The sequence below is a fragment of the Salpingoeca rosetta genome (assembly GCF_000188695.1).
Source record: "Salpingoeca rosetta unplaced genomic scaffold supercont1.25, whole genome shotgun sequence".
Classification (NCBI taxonomy): domain Eukaryota; class Choanoflagellata; order Craspedida; family Salpingoecidae; genus Salpingoeca; species Salpingoeca rosetta.
In genome coordinates this window covers 810,532-833,008 of record NW_004754909.1, presented here as the reverse complement: position 1 = coordinate 833,008, position 22,477 = coordinate 810,532, and the positions used below count along the sequence as shown (strand labels likewise).

The window sequence follows — 22,477 nt, the reverse complement described above, 5'->3', positions numbered from 1 at the left end:
GTGTGTGTGTGTGTGTGTGTGTGTGTGTGTGTGTGTGTGTGTGTGTGTGTGTGTGTGTGTGTGTGTGTGTGTGTGTGTGTGTGTGTGTGTAGGACAGGAGACGGCATGCATGACATGCATGGGCGTCGACAATTCGCACACACACACAGAGTCATAAATGCAGCTCTCTCACCCCTCATCACTCCCTGTGCGGTGCAGGTTCCGTCTGGGTCGAAACTTGGCGTTGCACGGGCGCCCGCGAAGAAAATCACGCCCCCATATGCGCTCTCCCCGTTCAAGCGGCCCGAGACATACATCAGATACATCGAATCACAGGTCTGTGTGTGTGTGTGTGTGTGTGTGTGTGTGTGTGTGTGCACGCGAGCATACACCTGTACATGTACACATGTACACATGCGTGTGTGTGCATTTCCCTACCACTGTGCATTGCTTGCCCCCCCCCACAACATCACACACGTGTGCGGCCGTCTTGACCCTTCGTTTTGTCCTTGGTCACCAACAGGACCAGGCGGGTGTCTACGATCTGGATACAGAGGACGAGATTTGGCGCAAGCTGTTCAACGAGAGGCACCGCTTGAAGGTGGGCGCTGGCGTATACTCAACGCCCGCTGTCAACACTCTCACTTGCTCACACAAACGCACACGCACACACACACACACATACATACACACATACACACACACATACACACACGCACATTCACACACATACACACACGCACATTCACACACGCACACACACGCACATTCACACACGCACACACACGCACATTCACACACGTGAACAACACTTCCCCTCCTCCCCCCCCCTGTTGGCTGTCTGCTGCTGTCTGCAGGACGGGGTTGAGATTTCATACCACCACATGTCACGCGCCATCTTTGAGTTTGAGCGAGCGGCGTTCCGCGGTATGACCAAGGCCGGCGGCAAGGCGAGCTGCCACGGACTGGAGTATGACGAGAACACCGTGTGCGACGTGTGCCAGCTTCCCGACTCGGAGGAGGGCAATGAGATGGTGTTTTGCGACGGCTGCAACCTGTGTGTGCACCAGGTGTGCTACGGTATCAAGGTCATTCCAGAGGGCAACTGGTCAGTTGAAGGCACCCTTGTGTGTCTGTGTGCGTGTGTGTGTCTGTGTCTGTGTCTGTGTGTGATGTGTGCCTGTGTGTGTGTGTCTGTGTGTGTCTGTATGTGTGTGCGTCTGTGTGTAAACATTGCGTATTTGTGCATGCTGCTGTCCGTCATTGCAACACCTCTTCAGGCTGCGTCCTGCTGCTCCCACCTTTGCTTTCCCCTCTCGTTCTCACTTGCCCACTCGTTCCGCTTGGCCATCCTTGATGCAGGTACTGCTGTGCGTGCAGTCTTGGCGCAGCCCACCTCTCCTGCCACCTCTGCTCTGGAAAAGGTGACGACATCTCAGGCTTGATCGCTTGCTTGCAGGCATACGACAACTTCAAGTCGTGCGCCGCTGTTCCTGTGATGACGAAATGGCGGTTGAAGATGAAGAAACAGAGCGAAAATGCCCTTGCACACGTACACACGTTTGGCCCCTGCAAAGCACCGCGACAATCACATTTGACTCATTCATACATTGCACACATCCACGCATCAACTTTACATGCACACGTGCCACCCCTTCACGCGTGTGCATCAGGCGGTGCGCTGAAGCCGTGCAGCGGCGGAAAGCACTACGCACACGTCCGATGTGCAATGTGGATCCCAGAGTCTTCCATCGTCGACCCGGTATGTGTGCGTGTGCGTGTGTGTGTGCCTGTGCCTGTACCTGTGTTTCGTGTGTGTATGTCTGTGTGTGTCTGTGTATGCCTGTGTATGTCTGTGCTTGCGTGTCTGTATCTGTATCCGTCTGTCTCTATTTGTGTGTACGCTGTGGTCGCCTGCCGTTTGCATGATTGCTCCTTTGTCGCGTTCTCACCTCCCCTCCCCTTCCTCTCACGCTCCCCTTCCTCTCACGCCACCCCTTTCCACCTTCCTTGTCTCGTTGCACCCCAGGATGTGATGGAGCCCATTGACATCTCCGAGGTCCCCGCCGACCGCTACAAGCTCCTCTGCACCCTCTGCGGCCAGCGCACGGGCGCCTGCATCCAGTGCATCGTGAGTTCGCCGCACGATTTGTCTGTCTACCCACCCCCACACATGCGTCCTCTTGCTTTCTTCGTTTGCATTTCAGTGTTTTGCAGCTCGTACGCGCGCGCTACTCTAATCATCCACCACTGATCACCACCACCATTCACCACCATCACCGTCTATCCACCACCACCATCCTGCAGGTTCCGACGTGCACGACGGCGTTCCACGTGACGTGTGCGACGTCTGCCAAGCTTCGGATGGAGCTTGAGATTGAGGACGACTGTGTGTACCGCCACGCGTACTGCAACCGCCACCGCAACGCCGCTGCCCGCCACCCGGGGGCCCAGCGCGTCGCAGCGATATGGATGGGCGCTGGTAGTGACGACGACGATGACGACGATGATGGTGGTGGTGGCGGTGGTGATGATGATGATGATGATGATGATGATGATGATGATGATGTGGCTGTTGACTTGCGAGGTCGCAAGGGACGCAGAGGCGGTAGCGGTGGAGGAAGCCAGAAGACGACGAAGAAGCAGCAGAGGAATAAGCGTGAGAATGGTCACCACCACAGCCGTGCCAACAACGCGCAATCATCCTCATCATCCTCATCCTCACCGTCAAGAAGGAGCCAACAGCGACACCAGCAGCAGCAGCAGAGCACAGCAGGGGCAGCGCCGCCTGTTGCAGAGTTTTGCTCGCACGTCGACGTTGTCGACGGTGCGTGATGAGTGCTGCTGTTACTTGTACTGTGACTGTGGTGTTTGTTTGCAGTGTTTTCTGCTGCTGGTGTCTGACCTGCCTCACCTGCACGATATTTATTGTGTGTGTCTGCTTGTCTGTGCGTCTGTGTGTGTGTGTGTGTGTTTCTGTGTGTCTGTGTGTGTGTGTGTGTCTGTGTGTGTCTGTGTGTCTGTGTGTGTGTGTGTGACGATGCAGTTGCGGAGGAGTTGGACGCTCCGCTCGAAGTTGCCCGCGCGGTCTTTGCATTTTGGGTCCAAAAACGGCGACGGCAGCATGGAAAGGCCCTGGTACGCTGCAACTGTGCAATCCCCTGTGTTCTTGTGTGTGTGTGTGTGTGTGTGTGTGTGTGTGTGTGTGTCTGTCTGTCTGTTTGTCTGTCCGTGTGTGTGTGTGTGTATGTGTGTGTCTGTCTGTCTGTCACCTTGACAACCTCTGACGACCCAGCATGTCGACCATCCCGACAGATGCGCCAGTTTGTGCCGGCGATGATGAAACGAACGCCGTCTGTCTACGGCGATCCAACTACGGTCAAGAAGCAGATCCACAAGATCCGTCTCTCGCTCGGTCAGTTCCCACACTCCAGCTGGCACTCGGGCTGATCGTGTGTTCTCGTGTCGTGTGTTGTCATTGCTGTTGCGTAAACTCGGGACAGCTGCTTTCACCCAACTACAAAGCACCACTCGCCAACATGCTTGCGAGCACGCAGTTTCTCGCTTTCCCGCCTTGACTTTCAACTCACCCATCTCCACCAACTGCCTTCGTGCACCTGCCCATCTGCCTGTCTCTTTGTCGGTGTTGGTGCATGTGGCTATCCATCCATCTGTCTGCCCTTCTGATCATCCTTCTGCATGCCCATCCTTCTGCATGCTATTCTATGCCTCTTTCCAGAGCGGGCGCGGTCGCTGTGTGAGATGACGCGTCGGCGCGAAACGAGAAAGCGCGATCTCATCTCTGTCTTTGAGGAGATGTTCACCGCCAACGTCGTGGCCCTCTGTGACCCATCGTCGCCCCCGCCATCGCCCATCACCACTGGAGCGATTGCGGCAGCTGCGGTAACGCCCCCACGGTCACGCCCCCCGTCGCCACCCATCAACATGGCGGCGCTGGAGTCGTGCTGCGGCAAGGAGATGGCGCAGTGGATTGCAAGCACCGCAAAGCGCAGGGAACCAGCGCTCTCGGTACGTGGAGACAGGATGATGGTGGTGATCGTGTATGTTCTTGTTTGGGCTGTGAATTGCGACTGCTGCCATCATTTCCCCTGGCTCCCCGCGTCCCTTGCCACTCTTTCTCACGCCACACACACACACACACACACACACACACACACACACACACACACACACACACACACACACACACACACACACACACACAAACACAAACACACACAAACACAAACACACACACAAACACACACACAAACACACACACACACACAAACACACACACACCTTTCTTTTTTTTTTTTTCACCTCGTTTCTCTTTCTCCCCTCACAGGTCCCAGCGAGTGCAGCACGGCCGTCAACAGCACAACAGCGCGCGGGCGATGCCAGGACGCGAACACGCGAGCGCACACGGCGAAGCGGCAGGCTGCACCCGCACCGTGATGGTGGCGGTGCTGGTGGTGGTGGTGGTGGTGGTGGTGGTGCTGAGAGGCACGCGACGGAGACGGAGGCGAAAGAAGCGAAGCAGCATGATGATGGACAGAAGGGTGAAGGGAGTGCGAAAGCAGGCAAGGGCAAAGGACAGCCGCGACAGCAGCAAGAAGAGGAGATGAAACAAGCCATGGTGGAGATTATTGAGAAGATGCAGAAGCACTCGGAAGCAACACACTTTCAATTCCCTGTCAACCTCAGTGAGTGGCAAGCCAAGGGGCGCGTAAATGTGTGTGTGTGTGGGGTGGGGGGTGGGTGTTGTATTGCCGCCGCTGTGATTGTTTTCGCCTCAGCTTACCAATGCGCATTCAACTCCCACACGGGGTGCAACCAGGCTACTACCCGGACTACGCGAAGGTGATCAAGTCGCCCATGGACCTGGCAACGCTCCATTCCCGCGCCACCTCCAACGCGTACAGCACATATGCGGCCTTTGCCGCCGACGCAGAGCTCATCTTTGACAACTGCAAGGCGTACAACCTCCCCGACAGCGATATCGTTCGCTCTGCAGAGAAACTACGAGGTGAGTGGCGGCAGGGCAGACAGTCGCGTGTGTATGAGTGTGTGTCTGTGTGCATGTGTGTCTGCGAGTGCGTGTGTGTGTGTGTGTGTGTGCGTGTGCGTGTGTGTGTGCGTGTGTGTGTGTGCCTGTCTGGGTGTGTCTGTGTACCTGTCTATGTGTGAATCTGGTTCTGCCACCACCAACTCAACGTCGACCTGTTGTGACTGCTGTGCTCGTCAGCCTATTTCCACAAGCTTCTCTCCGCTGTTGCCCCGCACATCCGGCAGAGGTCAACGAAGAAGAAGACAAAGAAACCCGCACCGCACATGTGCCCCACATGTGGTGAGTCATGTCTCGAGCTGGAGTGGTTTGCATGGTTGGTTGCTTTATTGCTTGATTTCACTTCCATGTTTGCACAATGTGCTGCTGCTTGTCACCTTGTTTCATGTCCCTTTTTCAGCTTTCGTCTGCTTTGATGCTGAGTACTCACAATGTACACACACACACACACACACTCACTCACTCACTCACTCACTCACTCACTCACTCACTCACTCACACTTGCACACATGCCAGGCAAAGCGTTCACGTCAGTTGCACGCCTGTCCCGCCATCAGGCTCAACATCGCTCCAAAGCAGCAACGTCGTCATCATCAGCGGCAGCAGCACCCACTAGCAAGTCACCACCGTCATCATCCTCATCCTCATCCTCATCCACTGTCGCCGATTGGTCGAGCCCTGCTGATGCAGCGAAGCGGCGGGCAACATCGCCAAAGTCATCGGCGAAGCGCGCGCGCAGGCGCTGACACAGCAGCATGTGTGTACATGTGTGTGTGTGTGTGTGTGTGTGTGTGTGTGTGTGTGTGTGTGTGTGTGTGTGTGTCGGTCTGTGTGTTTGTGTGTGTCTGTGTGTTTGTGGTTTGTGTGTGTGCATGTGTGTGTTTCTGTCTGTCTCTGTCTCTGTCTCTGCATCTGTGTGTGTGTGTGTCTGTGTGTGTGTGTGTCTGTCTGTCTGTCTGTTTTGGACTGTGGTTTAGGTCGTAGATAGTGCTCGTGTTGCTCGGGGTGCGGTTGTATCGACTAATCAAGACGGGCAAAGCAGTAGCTCGTGTGTACACAAGTATCAAGACACAAAGCTAGCAGTGGTTGCTATCGCTGTCAGTATGAACGTGCCACAAGTAAAAGAACAGCCAATTGCACACGAAGCCTGTCGAACAGAAGAAGCCGCGTGTGGGTCAGCGACCATCGCTTGTTTCTTGCTTCCTCTGATGTCGCAAGCCACAACACACTGAAACATGAAAGCATTTACAGGGGTTGATTTGCCCCGCCCTCCCATACGACCATCATCATCATCATCATCATCATCATCATCATCATCATCATCATCATCATCATCATCATCATCATCATCATCATCATCATCATCATCATCATCATCATCATCATCATCATCATCATCATCATCATCATCATCATCATCATCATCATCATCATCATCATCATCATCATCATCATCATCATCATCATCATCATCATCATCATCACGCCTCCTCGTCGCGTGAGAGGACGGTGTCGAGGAGAGACTGGTGTGCGCGAACAATTTCGTCCAGCGGTCTGGATGCGTCCGGAGACTCCCCAATAGCACTCAGCAACACACGCACCGCCCGATCAGCGTGCACAGCTGGCTCTGGTGATGATAGCAAGCACGGTGGTACACACGTGGTGGCGTGAGTGGCCAATGAAAGGTTATGTTGAGTGTATGAACCAACACTACCCGCAAACACACCAAGCACTGCACACTGCAATCACACGATTGTACGGCGGACGCATTGCATCACTGCATCATGTTTCGTCCTCACCTGATCGCAGGAAACTCGACTGCCGTCTTCTTGCTGCGGATTGTGCAATCCACAGCGAGTTGAACTCAAGCGAATCTGAGCACACGTGTGTGTGTGTGTGTGTGTGTGTGTGTGTGTGTGTGTTGTGTGTGTTGCGTCAGCTGAGACGAAACGAAACACACAACACACAAGCAAAAGACATATGCATACGCCACCACAGAACGCGACAATGGTGCGGTGTGTACCTGGTGTTGGCACCTCCGCGTGTGCAACCTCAACGTCTGCGAGCCGGTCCATGCACATGTGGTGCGCGGCCTGGCAGTGGCTCCGAAACAGAAACCGAAGCTTCGTCGTCTGGGTGGTTGATGCGTGCGTGTGTGGGGGGGGGCATGTCGTTGAGACTCAGGGCTGCATGTGCGTGTGTTAGCATAGCAACCCTCACAAAGAAATCAAAAAACGTGCAAACTCAAACGTGCAAGAGCATGTGAACAGTTCGGCGCACACCTCCTTCACGTCGCTGCACTTGAACACGTACACCAGCGTCTGTTGAAGGCAACCATGTTCGTGCCCGTGTGCGGCGCAAGTAGGCGCATGTGAGGGTGGGCAATCAAGACACAAGCGAGTGGCTGACAGCAAAGTAATGACAAAACCAAGCACAGCGATGACGTTGTGCACACAACGGATGCGACTGTGCAAGGGCCCTGCTCTTCTTCACGCGCACAACACCTTTGGCGTCGTGGTCGGGTTGATTGCAACAGTGTACACAAAGACTGTGGGAACGGCGCATGCATGAGCGAGGACGATGAATACGCGAGGACGATGAAAGGTCAACTCACTCAACATGCAGCACGCACAACATAGCTTTCATGCGACAAGCCAACATACACATGCACAACCACACACACATTCACGCACACACACACACACACACAAACACGCACACACATACGGCACACACACGCACACACATTCACGTACACACACACATACAGTTACAGACACAACAACATTAAGTCACAGACGCCAGCACAGTGCCTTTGCTTCCCCTCTCTGGTTTCCATACGTTTGTCCATGTCGAAGCAGTCTGTGATCTGCAAGTATGTGTGTTCGAGCAGTACGGTGTAGGGCCGCTTTGCTTCATCCTCCCTCTTCCTCATCACCTGCAGCAGCAGCGGTGGTCGTGGTGGTGGATGAACCACAGATGCAACGATGGCCATTGTCACACCGCAGGACCAACGAGTTGACACACACACACACACACACACACACACACACACACACACACACACACACACGTGTCATCGCCACTGCTGACCTTGACGCCGTCCTGTGAGACCATGAGCACCAGGTTGTCTGTGCCGGTCGCTGGCGATTTCTTCATCGCATCTGCAATCGCGTGAAGGTCCTGTCGTGACAGCCCAGAGGTCACCTCTCCAACCCCTTCCTCATCCATGTCTGCACCGTGATCGCAGTGGTGGCAGGGTGGTGGTGGTGGTGGTGGTGGCAGCCATGTGGAAGGGGTGAGTGATGGCAATGTCGTAAGTGATGGTGGTGGGAGAGAAGAGGGGCGAGGGTGCATTGGGCGTGCAGGGAAAGAAGAGGGAATGGAATCATGCAGTTGTCGTGTTGTTGTTGGCGCAGCAGTGTGGGTAAGCGCACCGTGTGTAATTGTTCTGCATCCAAGGAACTTGACTGCAACCAAGCTCTGCCCTTTTTCCTCCGCCTGGTTACGTCGCAGTGGTGATGAGAGCTTGGCGTGAAAAGATCATTCGTGTCTCTGCATTGCACACGCACACACACATACGCATACGCATACGCATACACATACACATACACATCCACCTACACCTACACCTACACCTACACATCCACTTCCACCTCCACATCCACCTACATATCCACATACATATCCACATCCACATCCACATCCATATCCACATCCACATACACACACTCACGGCAGGGGCAGCGGTGTTTCCCTTGATGAGCTTGAGAGCAAAGGGAAGGTCCTCCCTGGAGACAACGTAGATGGTGTGTGTCGGGCAGCGACGGAGAAGGTCAAGCGGGCGGTCGTCAGCGAACACGCGCTCACACGTGGTGCCGCTCGCATCAACGCGCACCAGCCCAAACCTGTAAAGGGGGTGGACACGGCGTGAGGGGTTGAGAAGAGGGGTTGATTGAGAGGTGCGTGGGCCTTGGCATACTAGCACACTCGCACGGAGGCCGCTTAAACACGCAAGCACAGAGTTGACACATTCGCACATTCACATAAACACACCCACACGCACACCCACACACGCACACACAGACACACAAGACACACCCTCACACGTACACACACATACGCACGCACACAGAGATACAGAACTGCACGCAATACAATCGCATTCTGCGCACATGTCTGGGTCGCCGCGGGCATCTGTCTTTCTGCAAGCAAGGGCGATGAGCTGACGCCCTGTCGTGCTCTCGTCGACCTGCACGGTGGCAGTGATGCTGGCGGTGCTGATCAGCGACACATTCACGGGGATCACGCCGTTGCTGTAGTTCTGCAGGGCTTGGGTTGCTGACAAGAGGGACGACACATGGACGGGTGAGAAGGGCGTGGCACACACTTATCACTGCTAGTCAGATGTGCCGTGCACATGGCAGCACACGCACGCATGCTCTTGCACACGCTTGTGCATACACACACACGCTTGTGCATACACACACACATCCATGCACACACACACATCCACGCACACACACACGCATGCACACAGACGCACGCACACGCGCACGCAGGCGTGTTCGCCTACACACCGTGCATGCTCTCCTCGGCGTTGTTGGTGAGGAGAAAGAACTGGAACGTCTCCTGGAGCTTTGCAACCCAACTCTGCATCGACTCCTCGCTCGAGGCGCTCAGGTAGTACACTCGGCCTTTGAGCGTCTCGATCGTGAACACCTGCACTTGTGCAACACCATGGGTGAGGCCAGGAATGGAGATGGCGCTGGCTTGAAGTAGAACACAGTGACGCCTACACGCAGCACAACAGAGAGGTCACACACATACACACACATACACACACACATACACACACATACACACACATACACACACATACACACACAGCACAAACAACACACACGCACCCATGGATGCTTTGCTTTGCTGCTGCCAGGCCATGTCTGGTAGCCTTCGATCTTGACCACCTCCGTCATGTTGATGGACCCTTTTGGACGCTTCTTCGTGTTGGAGGTCTCATAGTAGCTGCAGGGAGGGGGGGGGGAATACGCGGGTTGGGGACAGGGTGAGGTGAATGAATGAGAGCGCCACAACGTAGATGGAAGTGGAAGAACGAGATGCGCAAGACAGATGGTAACACAGCACCACACAGCAAGGCAGTTGGTGACGCAGACGCGATCACGCGGGCATGCGCGCTGATCTGCGTACTTGAGGCTGGAGGAGTCGCTTCTGAGCACGAACCAGCGACGCTTGTAGCCTTTGAAGGCCGAACCGGCCTTGTTGAGCGGGGGACTCCTGCAGGTGAAACAGCGGAAGGTGAGCACCATCGTGATGGATCGCCGTCGGCGTCGAGGAAACGACCGGCGTGCAGGGTGAACAGCACACACACACACACACACACACACACACACACACACACACACACCACACACACACACACACACACACACACACACACACACACACACACACACACACACACACACACACACACACACACACACACACACACACACACACACACACACGCACACACACACACGACGCACACACACACACTTGTCAAGGAATCCAGCGCGGATCACAGCGTCGAGATAGGACATGATGCTTGCGGCCGGCGCTGCTGCTGGTGGGCCCACAGCAGGAGTGACGAGAACAGCACTACCACCTGCTCGCTCGCCTCTCAACACTCCAGTCCCTTCAGGCACGCGTCGTGTGATCGAGAGAGCAAGACGTGTGTGGTGCTGTGGTGTTATGGTGTTGTGGTGTCTTCTTTCTCTTCTTCACTTCCACACTCAACAATGAATGACGCGTGAATGACAACAACAACACAACGCACACACAACACACACACACACACACGACTGCTGACGGACCGGAGGGATGGCTGAGCTGCTGTCTGTGTGGGTGTCTGACCACCCAAGCTTCTCGCCAGAGGTGCTGGAGAGCTGGGTCAACGGCTTGTCAGGTAGGAAGGGGTGTGTGTCTGTCTGTGTGTCTGTGTGTCTGTGTCTGTGTGTCTGTGTGTGTGTGTGTGTGTGTGTGTGTGTGTGTGTGTGTGTGTGTGTGTGTGTGTCTGTCTGTCTGTCTGTGTGTCTGTGTGTGTGTCTGTGTCTATGTGTGCGTGTGTGCTTTTCTTTGTGTCTGTATGTCCGTGTCTGTCTATCTGCCTGTCTGTCTGCCCTGTCTGCAACTGTAACTACTATCCCATGCTGCACTGCACTGCACTGCACTGCCACCTCTACCCCTCCTCCACCACACTCACCCACACTCCCCGCCCTGCCCTTGTTGCTGCTCACAGTGCACGACGCTGCGGCACGGCGCCAAGACACAGCGGACTTCCCCCGCATATCCCCGGAGATTGTGCTCGCGGACACGCGCGACCAGTACATGCTGTTCCGGCAGCTGGAGCCCTTCTTTCACGAGCCGCGATCGCTGGCGCAGCAGGACATCTATCCGCTCTCTGAGGACGACTGCCGCCACCTGCTGTTCAGCTACTACCAGTACGACGCGAACTTCATGCTGCTCATCCTGGGCAAGCAGCTGTCCAAGGGCATGCGCAAGGACCTGGACGAGCTGGCTGACGAGACACACCTTGCGCTTACCAGCTGTAACCGCCAGTTTGACAACCTGCGGCGGATATGGAAGGCAGTCGAGGACCAGCCGGGCCCTCTCGTCAACGTCATCCAGCAGCAGTTTCTCCTCAACCCGTCCCAGGCAAAGTGCGGTTGTACACAACAGAGGGAGGAGGAAGGAATACATTATGGTCCAGTCCTGTGTTTGTCTCGCTGAGCGCGTGTTTGCCTGATTGCCTGGTGGGCGAGCTGATTGGTTGCCCATTTGCATCTGTGCGTGCATCTGTGTGTGTGTGTGTGTGTGTGTGTCTGTGTGCATCTCTCTGTGTGTGTGTGTGTGTGCATCTGTGTGTTGTGTACATGTGTGTGTGTGTCTGTTGTGTACATCTCTCCCTCTCTTTCTTTGTGTGTTGTGTGTGTACATCTGTGTTGTGTACACATGTGTTGTCCGCTGTGTTTGTACCACCTCACCTGATGCTTGCTGCCAACGGCACTACTCTTGTGCGTGCAACAGGGACTACGCAGCCATGGTGTTCATCACAGACAACAGATTAGCTGTTGACAAGAAGGTGTAACTGTGACTCAATGCAGCATCCGCACAGCTCCGCCCCCCCCCACCCCTTCTCTCTGAAACGTCGACACGAGCTCAAATCTTCCCTTCCCTATCCAACCCACTCACTACACAACTACACAACTACACAACTACACCACTAACAACTACCCCCTACACCACTCACTGCACCATCACCGCCGCCACCACCGCCATCATCATCACAACAACAATCGGCAGGTGCTGAGTGCGGTGCCGCTGTCGGTGTTCCTGGACTGCGCCCACGAGTTTATGCGGTCGTGGACATCTGTCAATGATCCACACGGAAATGACCAGGACCTCCAGAAGCGTTTCCTCCAGGTGCCCTGCTGTGATCACGTGATCACGCGATGTTTTGCGCTGGGATCAAGCTTTGATGATGTCTGTCTGTCTGTCTGTCTGTCTGTCTGTGCGTTTGTAACCGCTTGTGTGCTTCCTCTCGCGCCTTCAACTTACTCCTCGCGTGGCATCAACTCCCTCTCCCCCTACGCTCAACACCACACACGCAACACCGTCCCCCACAATGATCAGGAGCTGCGTGAGCTCAAGTACAACATCACGGGATCGCGCGAAGTTCTCGAACACTTCAACGCGTACGGCATGGTCGTGGTGGTCGTGGTGGTGGTCGTGCTTTGTGAGGTGTTTGGTTCGTGTCTTCGTTCCCATCCCCTCACACACACACACACACACACACACACACACACTCACACACACACACACACACTCACACACACGCACACACGCACACGCACACACATACACACATGGCATCACACGTACACACCAGGGCATTGCGGGCCAATCCTCCGGCCGTGTCCGCGTCGCGTCTTGCGCACGTGTACGGCGTTGTGCGCCGCGTAATTCAAATTGGCGGCGGTCTCTCCTACAGCAAGGAGTGGCGAGACATCTTCGAGGACCTCGAGCAGGAGGTGCGTGGGGAGGGGGGCTGTGAGTCTGTGGGTCTGTGTCTGCGTCTGTCTGTCTCTGTGTCTGTGTCTGTGTCTCTGTTGATGTGCATGTGTCTGTGTGTGTGTCTGTGTCTCTGTTGATGTGCATGTGTCTGTGTATGTGCGTGTGCGCACGCGCCCGTGCGCTCTTGTTGTGCTTGTTCACGCGTCTCATTTTTTTGGTCACCAAAATGCACGCCGGCAACAGGTGGTGCAACCGCTGCGAGAGGACAGGTGGACCCTGGTGGAGACAGGACAGCTGATGAAGACTATCAAGGAGAGCTATCACCACGCCCCCCTCCCTGCTGACCTGCGGCACCGCGCCGCTGTTACGTTTGACACGTTTATCGACACCGTCGGCCGCGTCATTGCCATCATGATGTGAACACACGTGTGTGTGTGTGTGTGTGTGTGTGTGTGTGTCTGTGTCTGTGTCTGTGTGTGTGTGTGTGTCTGTGTCTGTGTCTGTGTCTGTGTCTGTGTCTGTGTCTGTGTGTGTCTGTGTGTCTGCCTGCCTGTGTGTCTGCCTGTCTGTGTGTGTGTGTGTGTGTTTTTTTTTTGTCTCTGTGTGTGTCTGTCTCTGTCTATCTCTCCTTGTCTCCCGCCTGTCTGTCAAACTTCATTTTCAACGCCACTCCCTTCCCCCTCCTCTTCCTTTGCTTATGGTTCCCCGTTTAACTGTCGCTTAGCACCATCGGCACTGGTAGTTTTGTACTGCCGAATAGACAAACCTAGATCACATCACGTCATAAATGCACGCACGCACACACACACACACACACACACACACATACGCACGCACACACACACACGAACACCCAGGGTCGCAAACGACAACATTCATCGCAGAGTGATGGCGTAGATGGTGAACGTCTTGAGATCCTCCCCATCATCGCCATCATCGCCATCATCGCCATCATCGCCATCATCGCCGTCATCGCCATCATCGCCACCATTTGTGTAGTCGTTGTCGCGTCTCTCTGTCCCGATCATCTCCGTGTGCACGGGCACGACGCTGCATCCGCGCGCATCAAACGCCGCCAGCACCTCATCCGTCACTGCAAACGTCGATGAGCTGCACTTGCCACGATTCGTGTACGCCAGCAAGCACACGGGGCGCCCACCGTTATCCACGTGTTGACCTGGCTGTTGCTGCTGGTGTTGTTGTTGAACTAACTGCTCTCCTCCTCCTTCTCCTCCTCTTCTCGCTTCGTCTTGGTTCTCCTTCGGTTGTTCTCGTTGCTGCTGCTGCTGCTGCTGATGCTGATGCTGCTGCTGCTGCTGCTGTTGCTGCTGTTGCGAGTCGTTGCTGTCGGTGCGGTGGCTACCCTGCTCCGCCGCCAGCACGAGCAGGCCGTGGATGGTGTCGACAAACGGCACCACGAGCTCCTTGAGCCAGATGGTCTCCGCGGCGATGATGACGTCCGCCCGCCACGGCTCAATGCCCCATCGCGCAGCTTGGTCCTCGATGGACTTGGTCCAGTCCAGTGGCATGCAGGATGCCGTGCCGTGCGTCTTGCTGCTGATGCACGTGCTCTGCGGCCAACTGGCAGTCCTGTCGTCGTCGCTCATGTGGGGTGACGAAGCATCATGTGGAGACAGCACCTCTTCCGGTGCCTGCTCCTCGTTTGGAGCGTCGGCATTGGACACAATGTTCAGCTTCACAATGTCCTCCACAATTGGCTGCACATCTGTGAGGAGGACGTGGGCACCGTGAGCGGCGAGGGCAAGACCCAGCAAGCCGATCCCGGAGCCCAACTCCAGCACCCGCTTGCCGCGGAGGTTGCGGCTGCCCAAAACGTTCCGCAGCTGTTGGCGCTGCTGCTCACCAACCACGCCATCGCTGTTGTCGTGGCTGCTGTGGTAGCCGTCACTGGCAGCGTCCTGTGTCAGGAATCGGAGCAAGATGCGGCTGCCCGGCCAGATGGTGAAGCCCGTTGCCGCTGCCAGTGTGTAGTCTTCATCAAACAGGTTCACGTGCACTGCGTCGTCCTCCTCCACGTTGCGTCGCAGGATCTTCAATGGCTCATCCCGCACGCCAGCAACGGGCACTTCGATGGCCTTGTACTCGCTCGGCTCGTCCATCTTTGCGTGTCTATGTCTGCGCGCGCGCGCGCGCGTGTGTGTGTGTGTGTGTGTGTGTGTGTGTGTGTGTGTGTGTGTGTGTGTGTGTGTGTGTGTGCTCTGTGTGCTGTGTGTGTGTGTGTGTGTGCTGTGTGTGTGCTCTGTGTGCTGTGTGTGCGTGTGCTCTGTGTGCTGTGTGTGTGTGTGTGCTGTGTGTGCGTGTGCGTCTGCTTTGTTGTTGCCGTCTTCGGGCTGGCAAGTTGTGGCGATTTGTGAACAGGGTGTCGAAATTTCTGCAACGAAGCAGCACGATGAACAGCAACGAGGATGAAGATGGTGGTGGTGGTGTGAACGCGCGTCCTGCTGCGTCTGCTTTGGCGCCCACCACCGACCCTGCTTCCCCTTCCTCCTCTTCCAGTTCCTCTGATGCGGCGTTACCACCGTCGTCACCACTGTCGTCGTCACCCCACGCATCCGCCTCGTCGTCGTCGTCGTCGTCGTCTTCTTCTTCTTCTGCGTCGCCGAGCTTGTCGGCAGCACAATCACCTACACGAAGCGATGGAGACGACACCAGCATGGAGGCTGAGGACTCTCAGCCGGCCGTAAAGGTCGTGTTCCGCAACATGGCGCTGGCAAAGCGCCTGCGTGATGGCATTGTCAGACTCGTCACGGGGGCGATGGCGGAAATGGACACGGAGGAGATTGAGGCCCTGGACGCGCCATCAGCCGCGGATGATGACGCGGGCACGAGCGACACAGGCACAGCATCGCTGACAGCAGAGGCAGAAGCTCAAGCGCAGTCGCAAGCTCTACCACCCACATCGACAGACACCAGCGAAGCGGGTGCGCCATCCCTCGTGTTCTACACCACCCACTATGAAGACCTCACGGGCGTGGAGCTCGTGGACTTTGACCCTAACTTGACGGACGCGTATGCGCCTCCGCAGTACGAGCGGGCGCCCATCGGCGCAGATGAGCCAACGTCGCTGCTTGCCGGTACAGCGACATCCACACCAAAGGCCCAGACTCCGACTCCAGGCAAGAAGCAGGCACGCAGCGGCCCACACACGCCCGCGGTGACTGGTGGAAGTGGCGCGGGTACGCCGTCGTCGTCGCACCTCAAACACACCGACTACGCACGTGGTGCTCGCTTGCACCAGCGGTTACAAGACGCAGCACAAGAACGGCCCTTTACCATGTGAGCGCTACTGCTGCTGCTGTTGTTTAAGTTGTTGTTGTTGTTTAAGTTGTTGTTGTTGTTATTGTTGTTGTTGTTGTTGTTGTTGTTGTTTAAGTTGTTTAAGTTGTTGTTGTTGTTGTTGTTATTGTTGTTGTTGTTGTTGCTGCTGCTCTTGAGGGTTTGTCGTGTGTTGCTGTTGTTCGGTCAGTGTTCGCGAGCTCACCTAGGCTGCATATATGCAAACGTGCGTGTGCTACTGTGGCACCCTGTGTCTGGCTACTTGTTTTGTGTCGACACAGGAAGCAAATCTATGAGCCAGGTCGTCTCTCGGAGAACCTGCGCAAGGCCCTCGGCATCAAATGTAAGTGCATGTGTGTGTGTGTGCGTGTGTGTGTGTGTGTGTGTGTGTGTGTGTGTCTGGCTGTGTGTGTGTGTTTGTGTGTGTGTGTGTGTGTGTCTGCTGTGTGCCTGTGTATGTGTGTGTGTGTGTGTCTGTGTGTGTAATCCAAGGTAGCTCATCACGCATGTGCACCCTTGCCCCTCTCGGGCCTGTGCCTCGCACAACACGTGCACCGTGCTCTGCGTATTCCCCAACTCAACACCACACAACATTGCCTTCCGCCAGCCACGGACTTGCCCATGTACATTGCGCGCATGCGGCAGCTTGGATACCCGCCCGGGTGGAAGGGCGAGAAGGGGAGGCAGCGACTGCAGCTCATCAGGGGTTACGCCGACGCAATGACGATTGTGAACGGTGCTGGCGATGATGATGGTGGTGATCATGGCGATGGTGATGTGGCTGAGAAGGAAGGCGAGCAGAGCGCTGCAGGGAAGGGAGAGGAGGGGACGAAGGAAAAAGATGATAAGGAGGTGGTGAAGTATCCTGGCTTCAACGTGTCAGAGTCATTCGTGCACCCGAAGGATGGCGAAGAGGAAGCACAGCAGAGCAAAGCTGATGCCAGTGATGATGATGGTGATGATGGTGATGATGACGCGGTGATGGTGGTTGAGGAGAAGGAGGAGGAGGGAGAGGAGGAGAAGAAGAAGGGAGGGGCAGAAGGGGGGAAGGGGGAGAAGGGTACTAGTAGCCGTAGCCGTGACAGTAGTGGCGCCGAGCAGGGTGTGGAGTTGACAAGCAGCAAGACCGCACCCGCACCCGCGAACGAGAACGATGATGCGAGCAACCGCAGCGCTGCTGTGACCACTGCTGCCGGTGATGTTGCTGCTGGTGGTAATCGTGGTGGTGTGAAGCGCAAAGCGAGCACGAGCGACAACGAAGACATGGACATTGATGACGAGAACGAGGGCGCACACGAGGGAGGAGGTGTAGGGATGGGGGACAGTCACACCCTGCCACCCGCACCTGCAAGCAACACTGCACACACCGCAACGACAACAACAGTAGCGCCAACGGAAGACAGTGGTGGTGCCCAGAAACCAACAGCAGGGCCAACGCCAACAACAACAGCAGCAGCATCAGCAGCAACATGTGCGAGTGGTGCGGTTGAAACTGCACCGGACATGGCCGGCGGTTTGACGCGCAAGCGAGCAAAGATGACGAATGGTAGCAGTGGTGGTGACAGTGGTGGTGACAGTGGTGGTGATGATGGTGCGGTGAAGGATGCTGAGAGTGGTGGTCGAGAGGAGAAGAGATGTGATGAAGACATGGACGAGGACATGGATGTGAGCAGCGATGACAACGACAGCACTGACGCCACGACCACTGCAACTACGCCTGCTGCTGCTACTGCAACTACTACTGCTGCTGCTGCTGCAACTACTACTGCTGTTGCTGCCACTGCTGCGGCGACTGGTGCTGGCGACAAGAAGACGGTGGTGCCCACAGACGCTGGCACGACGAGAGATGGCAACACACACGAGCAGCCCGGACGCCCAACTGCATTGACCAAGGCGAAAGACGGCCACGTGGCAGAGGAGGAAGAAGGGCAGCTGCCATCAGCAACTGGAGCTGCCTTGATAGGAGATGCGACAAGTGGGCAACAACAACAACAACAACAACAACAACAACAACAACAACAACAACAACTACAACTACAACAGCAGCAGCAGCAGCTGTCGGCTGATGCACGCGGCACAAATGAGGACGAAATTGTGGTGTTGGACGATGGTGATGATGATGATGATGATGATGACGGCCAATGTGTTCGCGGTGGGGATACTGGCCGAGGTGTGGCACCTTCCACGCGCGACCAAGCCTCCAGTCGGGCTGCAGCATGGGGTGGGCAGATTACGATCGATGACGATGCTGGTGCCGACGGCAGTCGTGGTGATGGTGACGGTGGTGGTGATGGTCGTGGCCGACTCAGCCCTGCTGAACAGCTGCGGAAGACGTGGGTCAAGGCTGCGCGCGTCGGTGCAGCGTCCCCAGAGCACGACCGCGACTATGACAGCGGCGACGGTGGCAACGAGGATGGTGGCGATGATGAACGTGGTGAAGGCGGTGGCGACAGACACGAGACACGCGCCGCCAAGCAGCCGCAACAACACCAGCAGCCAGAACAGCGGAAGGCACGTCAACACCCGCAGGCACAACGACAACAACACAACCAACAGCACCAGCACCAGCGAGGCCGCGGGCTTGAGTCGGCGTTTTCGGACTTGCAGCGCGAATTGCTTGCAGGCAACACGGCGGCGTGCAGGGACATTGTGTACCGGCACCCGTTTGTTGTGCAGATGCGCGGGAAGGGTGGCGTGACGCCGCTGCACGTGGCATGCGCTATGGGCAACGTCGCCTTTGCACTGGAGCTTCTCACCATGGGCGCGGACGTGAACGCGCGCACCGATGCAGGCGACACGCCGCTGCACAACGCCGTGTTCATTGGGCGGGTGGACCTGGTTCGCCTGCTGCTTATGCATGATGCAAGGGTTGCTGTGACGTCGAATGACGGCGTCACGGTGATGGACATAGCAGCCACCAAGCCACCGCAGATGCGCCAACTCCTGCAGCAGTACCAACAGCGCCAGCAGTAGCAGAAACAACGCTCGCAGCGGTGGCACATGCATGTGATGGAGCATGTTGGAGGGGGGGTTGTTTGCAGTTAGTGTGCGTGCCTGTATGCGTGTGCGTATGTGCGTGTGCGTGTGCGTGTGTGTGTGTGCGTGCGTGTTGGTTAGACCGGTGGGCATGTAGCTTGCATTTTAATAAATGGTCCAATTTGATGGAATGAAAAAGTTGAGATGCGATGAGACACGCCATGGTGGACTGTGTTGGTTGTATTCGAGGAGGCATGTGTCAGTGCTGTGTCGGATGTGCGTCTAACTTCATCGCTTCAAGAATGTTTTTCTTATGAAGTGATTGGGTCATTCTGTGCACTTGCACACCAACAGCACAACAAACACAACAAACACAACAAACACAACAAACACAACAAACACAATCCTCTAATGACACACAACACGGCCGTGAATTCTATTGCAGAGAGTTCAAGGAGCCTGAGCAGCTCTAAGATCTCTTGGTCTCACTTGCTCGTACACACAACACAGCCAGCACACACACACACACACACCAAAAAAAAAAAAAAAAAAAAACACAGTCAAGCAGTCACGATGGGTGTAAGGTTTGGGTCGTCATTGTGGTGTTTGTTTGTGGAGGAGCAACAGACAGCAGACAGAACAGTTTTTTGTCAAGCGAAACAAGCAAGACACACACCGAAAGACCTGACCTCGAACCACGTCTCGATCCGTGATCCCTGCAACTCACACCCACAGCACACACCTCCCCTTCCCCTTCCTCTTCCTCTTCCTCTTCCTCTTTCTCTTTGATTCACGCCGAGCCCTGCCTGCCGCAATGCCAAGACCAGAGAACGTCAAGCTTGTGCTCCTTGGTGCGTGGGTTGGTTGCTTTGCTTTGTTTTGTGTGGATGGTTCCGTTGGCACGGAGAGCGAGCCATCACATCAACGCAACAGCGCAACCATCACCATGATGACTGGCGCCAATGCCCGCTGATTGGAAGCGTTGCATCTCACATGTCTTGCTTGCTTGCTTGTCTGCGGTCACCACCTGTCCATTGTACCAGGCGCCTCTGGCGTGGGCAAGTCAAGCCTGGTGCTACGGTTCGTCCGCGATGAGTTCAGAGACCATCACGAGATTACCGTCGGAGGTGCGTCCTGTGTGCACGTGTGTGTGTGTGTGTAGATGTGTGTGTGTAGATGTGTGTGTGTGTGTTTGTTGTTGTGCGTGTGCGTGTGCGTTGTGTGTGTGTGTGTTGTTGTGCGTGTGCGTGTGCGTTGTGTGTGTGTGTGTGCGTGCGGTGATCACCTTCTCGTGGCGTCTGACTGGTGTCGTCATCGTTTTTGCTGTTGCTGGTGCCACGTGATGACCTGTATAACCCTTTCTCACCCAGCAGCTGACTTTCTCTTGTTTGGTGGTTGCTTGTTGTAGCTGCATTCCTGAGCAAAGTTGTGGACCTGCCAAACTCGCGACAAATCAAGCTTGAGATTTGGGACACAGCCGGCCAAGAGCGTTACAGAAGCCTTGCGCCCATGTACTACCGCGGTGCACAGGTGCGTTGTTGTGCTTGTTGTGTGTGGTGTTTGTGTGTGGATGTGTGCGTGCGTGCGTGCGTGCGTGCGTGCGTGCGTGCGTGTTTGTGTGTGGATGTGTGCGTGCGTGCGTGCGTGCGTGCACGAGATTGAGTAGACACATGGCACAGAGTGTGATATGCTAACGATGACGACGACACACACACACACACACACACACATACACACACACACACACACACACACACACATGCACACACGAGACAGGGGGCGATTGTGGTGTTTGACATTACGCAGCACGATTCCTTTGCGAGTGCGCGGGAGTGGATCAAGGAGCTGTGGAGCCACACGGAGGAGGACAAGGAGAAGCCATTGGTCGTCCTCGTCGGAAACAAAGTGGACAAGAGCAACGAGCGCCAAGTCAACCCAGCGGTGAGCGCGCGCGCGCGCGTGTGTGTGTGTTTCAGCGTGTGTGTGTGTTTGTAAGTGTGAGTGTGTGTGTGATATTGTGCTGCTGCGCCCATTGCTCAAGTGTGCGTGTGTGTGATATTATGCTGCTGCGCCTATTGCTTAAGTGTGCGTATGATTGTACCGAAGTGCCATGCTGCCTCGTCATCACGATCATGGAGACACTTGATTCTACCTCCTCCTCCACCTTCACCTTGGGCATTGTATTCGTCTCATCTCGTGGTCCATTCCTTGTTTGTGCCTGCTTGCTCTCCCCTTTCCTTGCTTGTGCTTGTTGTTTAGGATGTGCAAGCGTTTACACAGGCAAACAACATCACTTACATGGAGACGTCAGCCAAGACAGCCGTCAACACATCTCGCGTGTTTGAGTACATTGGTGAGTTTCGCTCGCCAAGCACGTGACTGCTGTCCTGCACAACTGCAACAAGCACAAACGCACTTGCCTCGCAAACGCAACCCGAACAGCATACCACTCACGACCATGCACACACACACAACACAACGCAACACAACACAACACAACACAACACAACACAACACAACACAACACAACACAACACAACACAACACAACACACAACACAACACAACACACACAACACAACACAACGCAACACAACACACACAACACAACACAACACACACACACACACACACACACACACACACACACACACACACACACACACACACACACACACACACACACACACACGCTTGCAAACACAGCGGAGGAGCTTGTGAAGAGGCGTGCGTCCAGCGACAGCGATGACGACACGAGTGTGGACTTGGACCAGCCACAATCGTCCGGTGGCTGCTGTTAGTAACGTCCACCTCTCCGCCCCCCCCTTTATCTGTCGTTCCTCTTCCTGCGGCTGGTTTGTCATGTGACATGATGTGTTCCGTCCCTCCGTGCAACATCAACCACACCCGTGCTCCGCTGCACCACGTTATTCATCTTGCTGTCCTGCGTTTGCTTAGCTCGTCCCCTCAACCCCCAAACAACTTCCTCTACCTGCGCGCACACACACACTCTCTCCTTCCATGTTCTGCTTCCGCATTCCATCAAAGCACATAAACGAACCAAACACCCTGTGGTGTC

At 55.5% G+C, this 22,477-nt stretch overlaps 6 protein-coding genes across 6 annotated transcripts in view; 4 read left to right on the top strand and 2 right to left on the bottom strand.

Moving 5' to 3' along the window:
- PTSG_08890 (uncharacterized protein) overlaps positions 1-5,824 on the top strand; it is a gene marked incomplete at its 5' end in the record, with an annotated part of 19,031 nt that extends 13,207 nt beyond the window's left edge. The window contains 14 exons of the mRNA XM_004990219.1: positions 199-315; positions 503-580; positions 837-1,087; positions 1,342-1,403; positions 1,653-1,741; positions 2,009-2,110; positions 2,287-2,806; positions 3,026-3,117; positions 3,295-3,394; positions 3,719-4,008; positions 4,328-4,685; positions 4,820-5,008; positions 5,228-5,329; positions 5,564-5,824. Of these exons, the coding sequence (XP_004990276.1) occupies positions 199-315; positions 503-580; positions 837-1,087; positions 1,342-1,403; positions 1,653-1,741; positions 2,009-2,110; positions 2,287-2,806; positions 3,026-3,117; positions 3,295-3,394; positions 3,719-4,008; positions 4,328-4,685; positions 4,820-5,008; positions 5,228-5,329; positions 5,564-5,793 (2,580 nt within the window). The 3' untranslated portion in view covers positions 5,794-5,824. The remainder of the gene's footprint in view (positions 1-198; positions 316-502; positions 581-836; positions 1,088-1,341; positions 1,404-1,652; positions 1,742-2,008; positions 2,111-2,286; positions 2,807-3,025; positions 3,118-3,294; positions 3,395-3,718; positions 4,009-4,327; positions 4,686-4,819; positions 5,009-5,227; positions 5,330-5,563) is intronic.
- Positions 5,825-6,504: 680 nt separating this feature from the next.
- On the bottom strand, positions 6,505-10,813 carry PTSG_08889 (uncharacterized protein). The gene is made up of 14 exons (XM_004990218.1): positions 10,610-10,813; positions 10,259-10,345; positions 9,958-10,075; positions 9,628-9,769; positions 9,223-9,388; positions 8,784-8,955; positions 8,485-8,548; positions 8,141-8,280; positions 7,889-7,985; positions 7,552-7,595; positions 7,330-7,368; positions 7,071-7,179; positions 6,847-6,921; positions 6,505-6,674 (listed from the first exon to the last, which is right to left on the bottom strand). Exons 1-14 carry the CDS (start codon positions 10,651-10,653, stop codon positions 6,529-6,531), a joined length of 1,443 nt encoding a protein of 480 aa, XP_004990275.1. The 5' UTR covers positions 10,654-10,813; the 3' UTR covers positions 6,505-6,528.
- A 120-nt stretch (positions 10,814-10,933) lies between these two features.
- Positions 10,934-13,546, top strand: PTSG_08888 (fibpl protein; the record flags this gene model as incomplete). Its single annotated transcript, XM_004990217.1, has 7 exons — positions 10,934-11,018; positions 11,352-11,772; positions 12,140-12,194; positions 12,416-12,535; positions 12,746-12,807; positions 13,002-13,143; positions 13,370-13,546. 7 exons carry the CDS (start codon positions 10,934-10,936, stop codon positions 13,544-13,546), a joined length of 1,062 nt encoding a protein of 353 aa, XP_004990274.1.
- A 455-nt stretch (positions 13,547-14,001) lies between these two features.
- PTSG_08887 (uncharacterized protein) lies at positions 14,002-15,246 on the bottom strand (the record flags this gene model as incomplete). Its single annotated transcript, XM_004990216.1, has 1 exon — positions 14,002-15,246. One exon carries the CDS (start codon positions 15,244-15,246, stop codon positions 14,002-14,004), a length of 1,245 nt encoding a protein of 414 aa, XP_004990273.1.
- A 554-nt stretch (positions 15,247-15,800) lies between these two features.
- Positions 15,801-19,453, top strand: PTSG_08886 (uncharacterized protein; the record flags this gene model as incomplete). The annotated part of the gene is made up of 3 exons (XM_004990215.1): positions 15,801-16,423; positions 16,705-16,766; positions 17,031-19,453. The coding sequence occupies 3 exons, from the start codon at positions 15,801-15,803 to the stop codon at positions 19,394-19,396; spliced, it is 3,051 nt and encodes a 1,016-aa protein (XP_004990272.1). The 3' UTR covers positions 19,397-19,453.
- Positions 19,454-19,975: 522 nt separating this feature from the next.
- Positions 19,976-22,467, top strand: PTSG_08885 (Rab5c). Its single transcript, XM_004990214.1, has 6 exons — positions 19,976-20,250; positions 20,443-20,526; positions 20,808-20,929; positions 21,176-21,340; positions 21,659-21,752; positions 22,105-22,467. The coding sequence occupies exons 1-6, from the start codon at positions 20,214-20,216 to the stop codon at positions 22,197-22,199; spliced, it is 597 nt and encodes a 198-aa protein (XP_004990271.1). The 5' UTR covers positions 19,976-20,213; the 3' UTR covers positions 22,200-22,467.
- The last annotated feature ends 10 nt before the right edge of the window (positions 22,468-22,477 follow it).

Coding starts and splice junctions, on each gene's coding strand:
- PTSG_08889 (XM_004990218.1), bottom strand. CDS start 10,653: ATGTCCTATCTCGACGCTGTGATCCGCGCTGGATTCCTTGACAA. Junction 8,956..9,222: donor GCCCGCGGCGACCCAGACAT/GTGCGCAGAATG, acceptor CCCCCTTTACAG/GTTTGGGCTGGTGCGCGTTG. Junction 6,675..6,846: donor GTCGAGTTTCCTGCGATCAG/GTGAGGACGAAA, acceptor TATCATCACCAG/AGCCAGCTGTGCACGCTGAT.
- PTSG_08885 (XM_004990214.1), top strand. CDS start 20,214: ATGCCAAGACCAGAGAACGTCAAGCTTGTGCTCCTTG. Junction 20,251..20,442: donor CGTCAAGCTTGTGCTCCTTG/GTGCGTGGGTTG, acceptor CCATTGTACCAG/GCGCCTCTGGCGTGGGCAAG. Junction 21,753..22,104: donor TCGCGTGTTTGAGTACATTG/GTGAGTTTCGCT, acceptor TTGCAAACACAG/CGGAGGAGCTTGTGAAGAGG.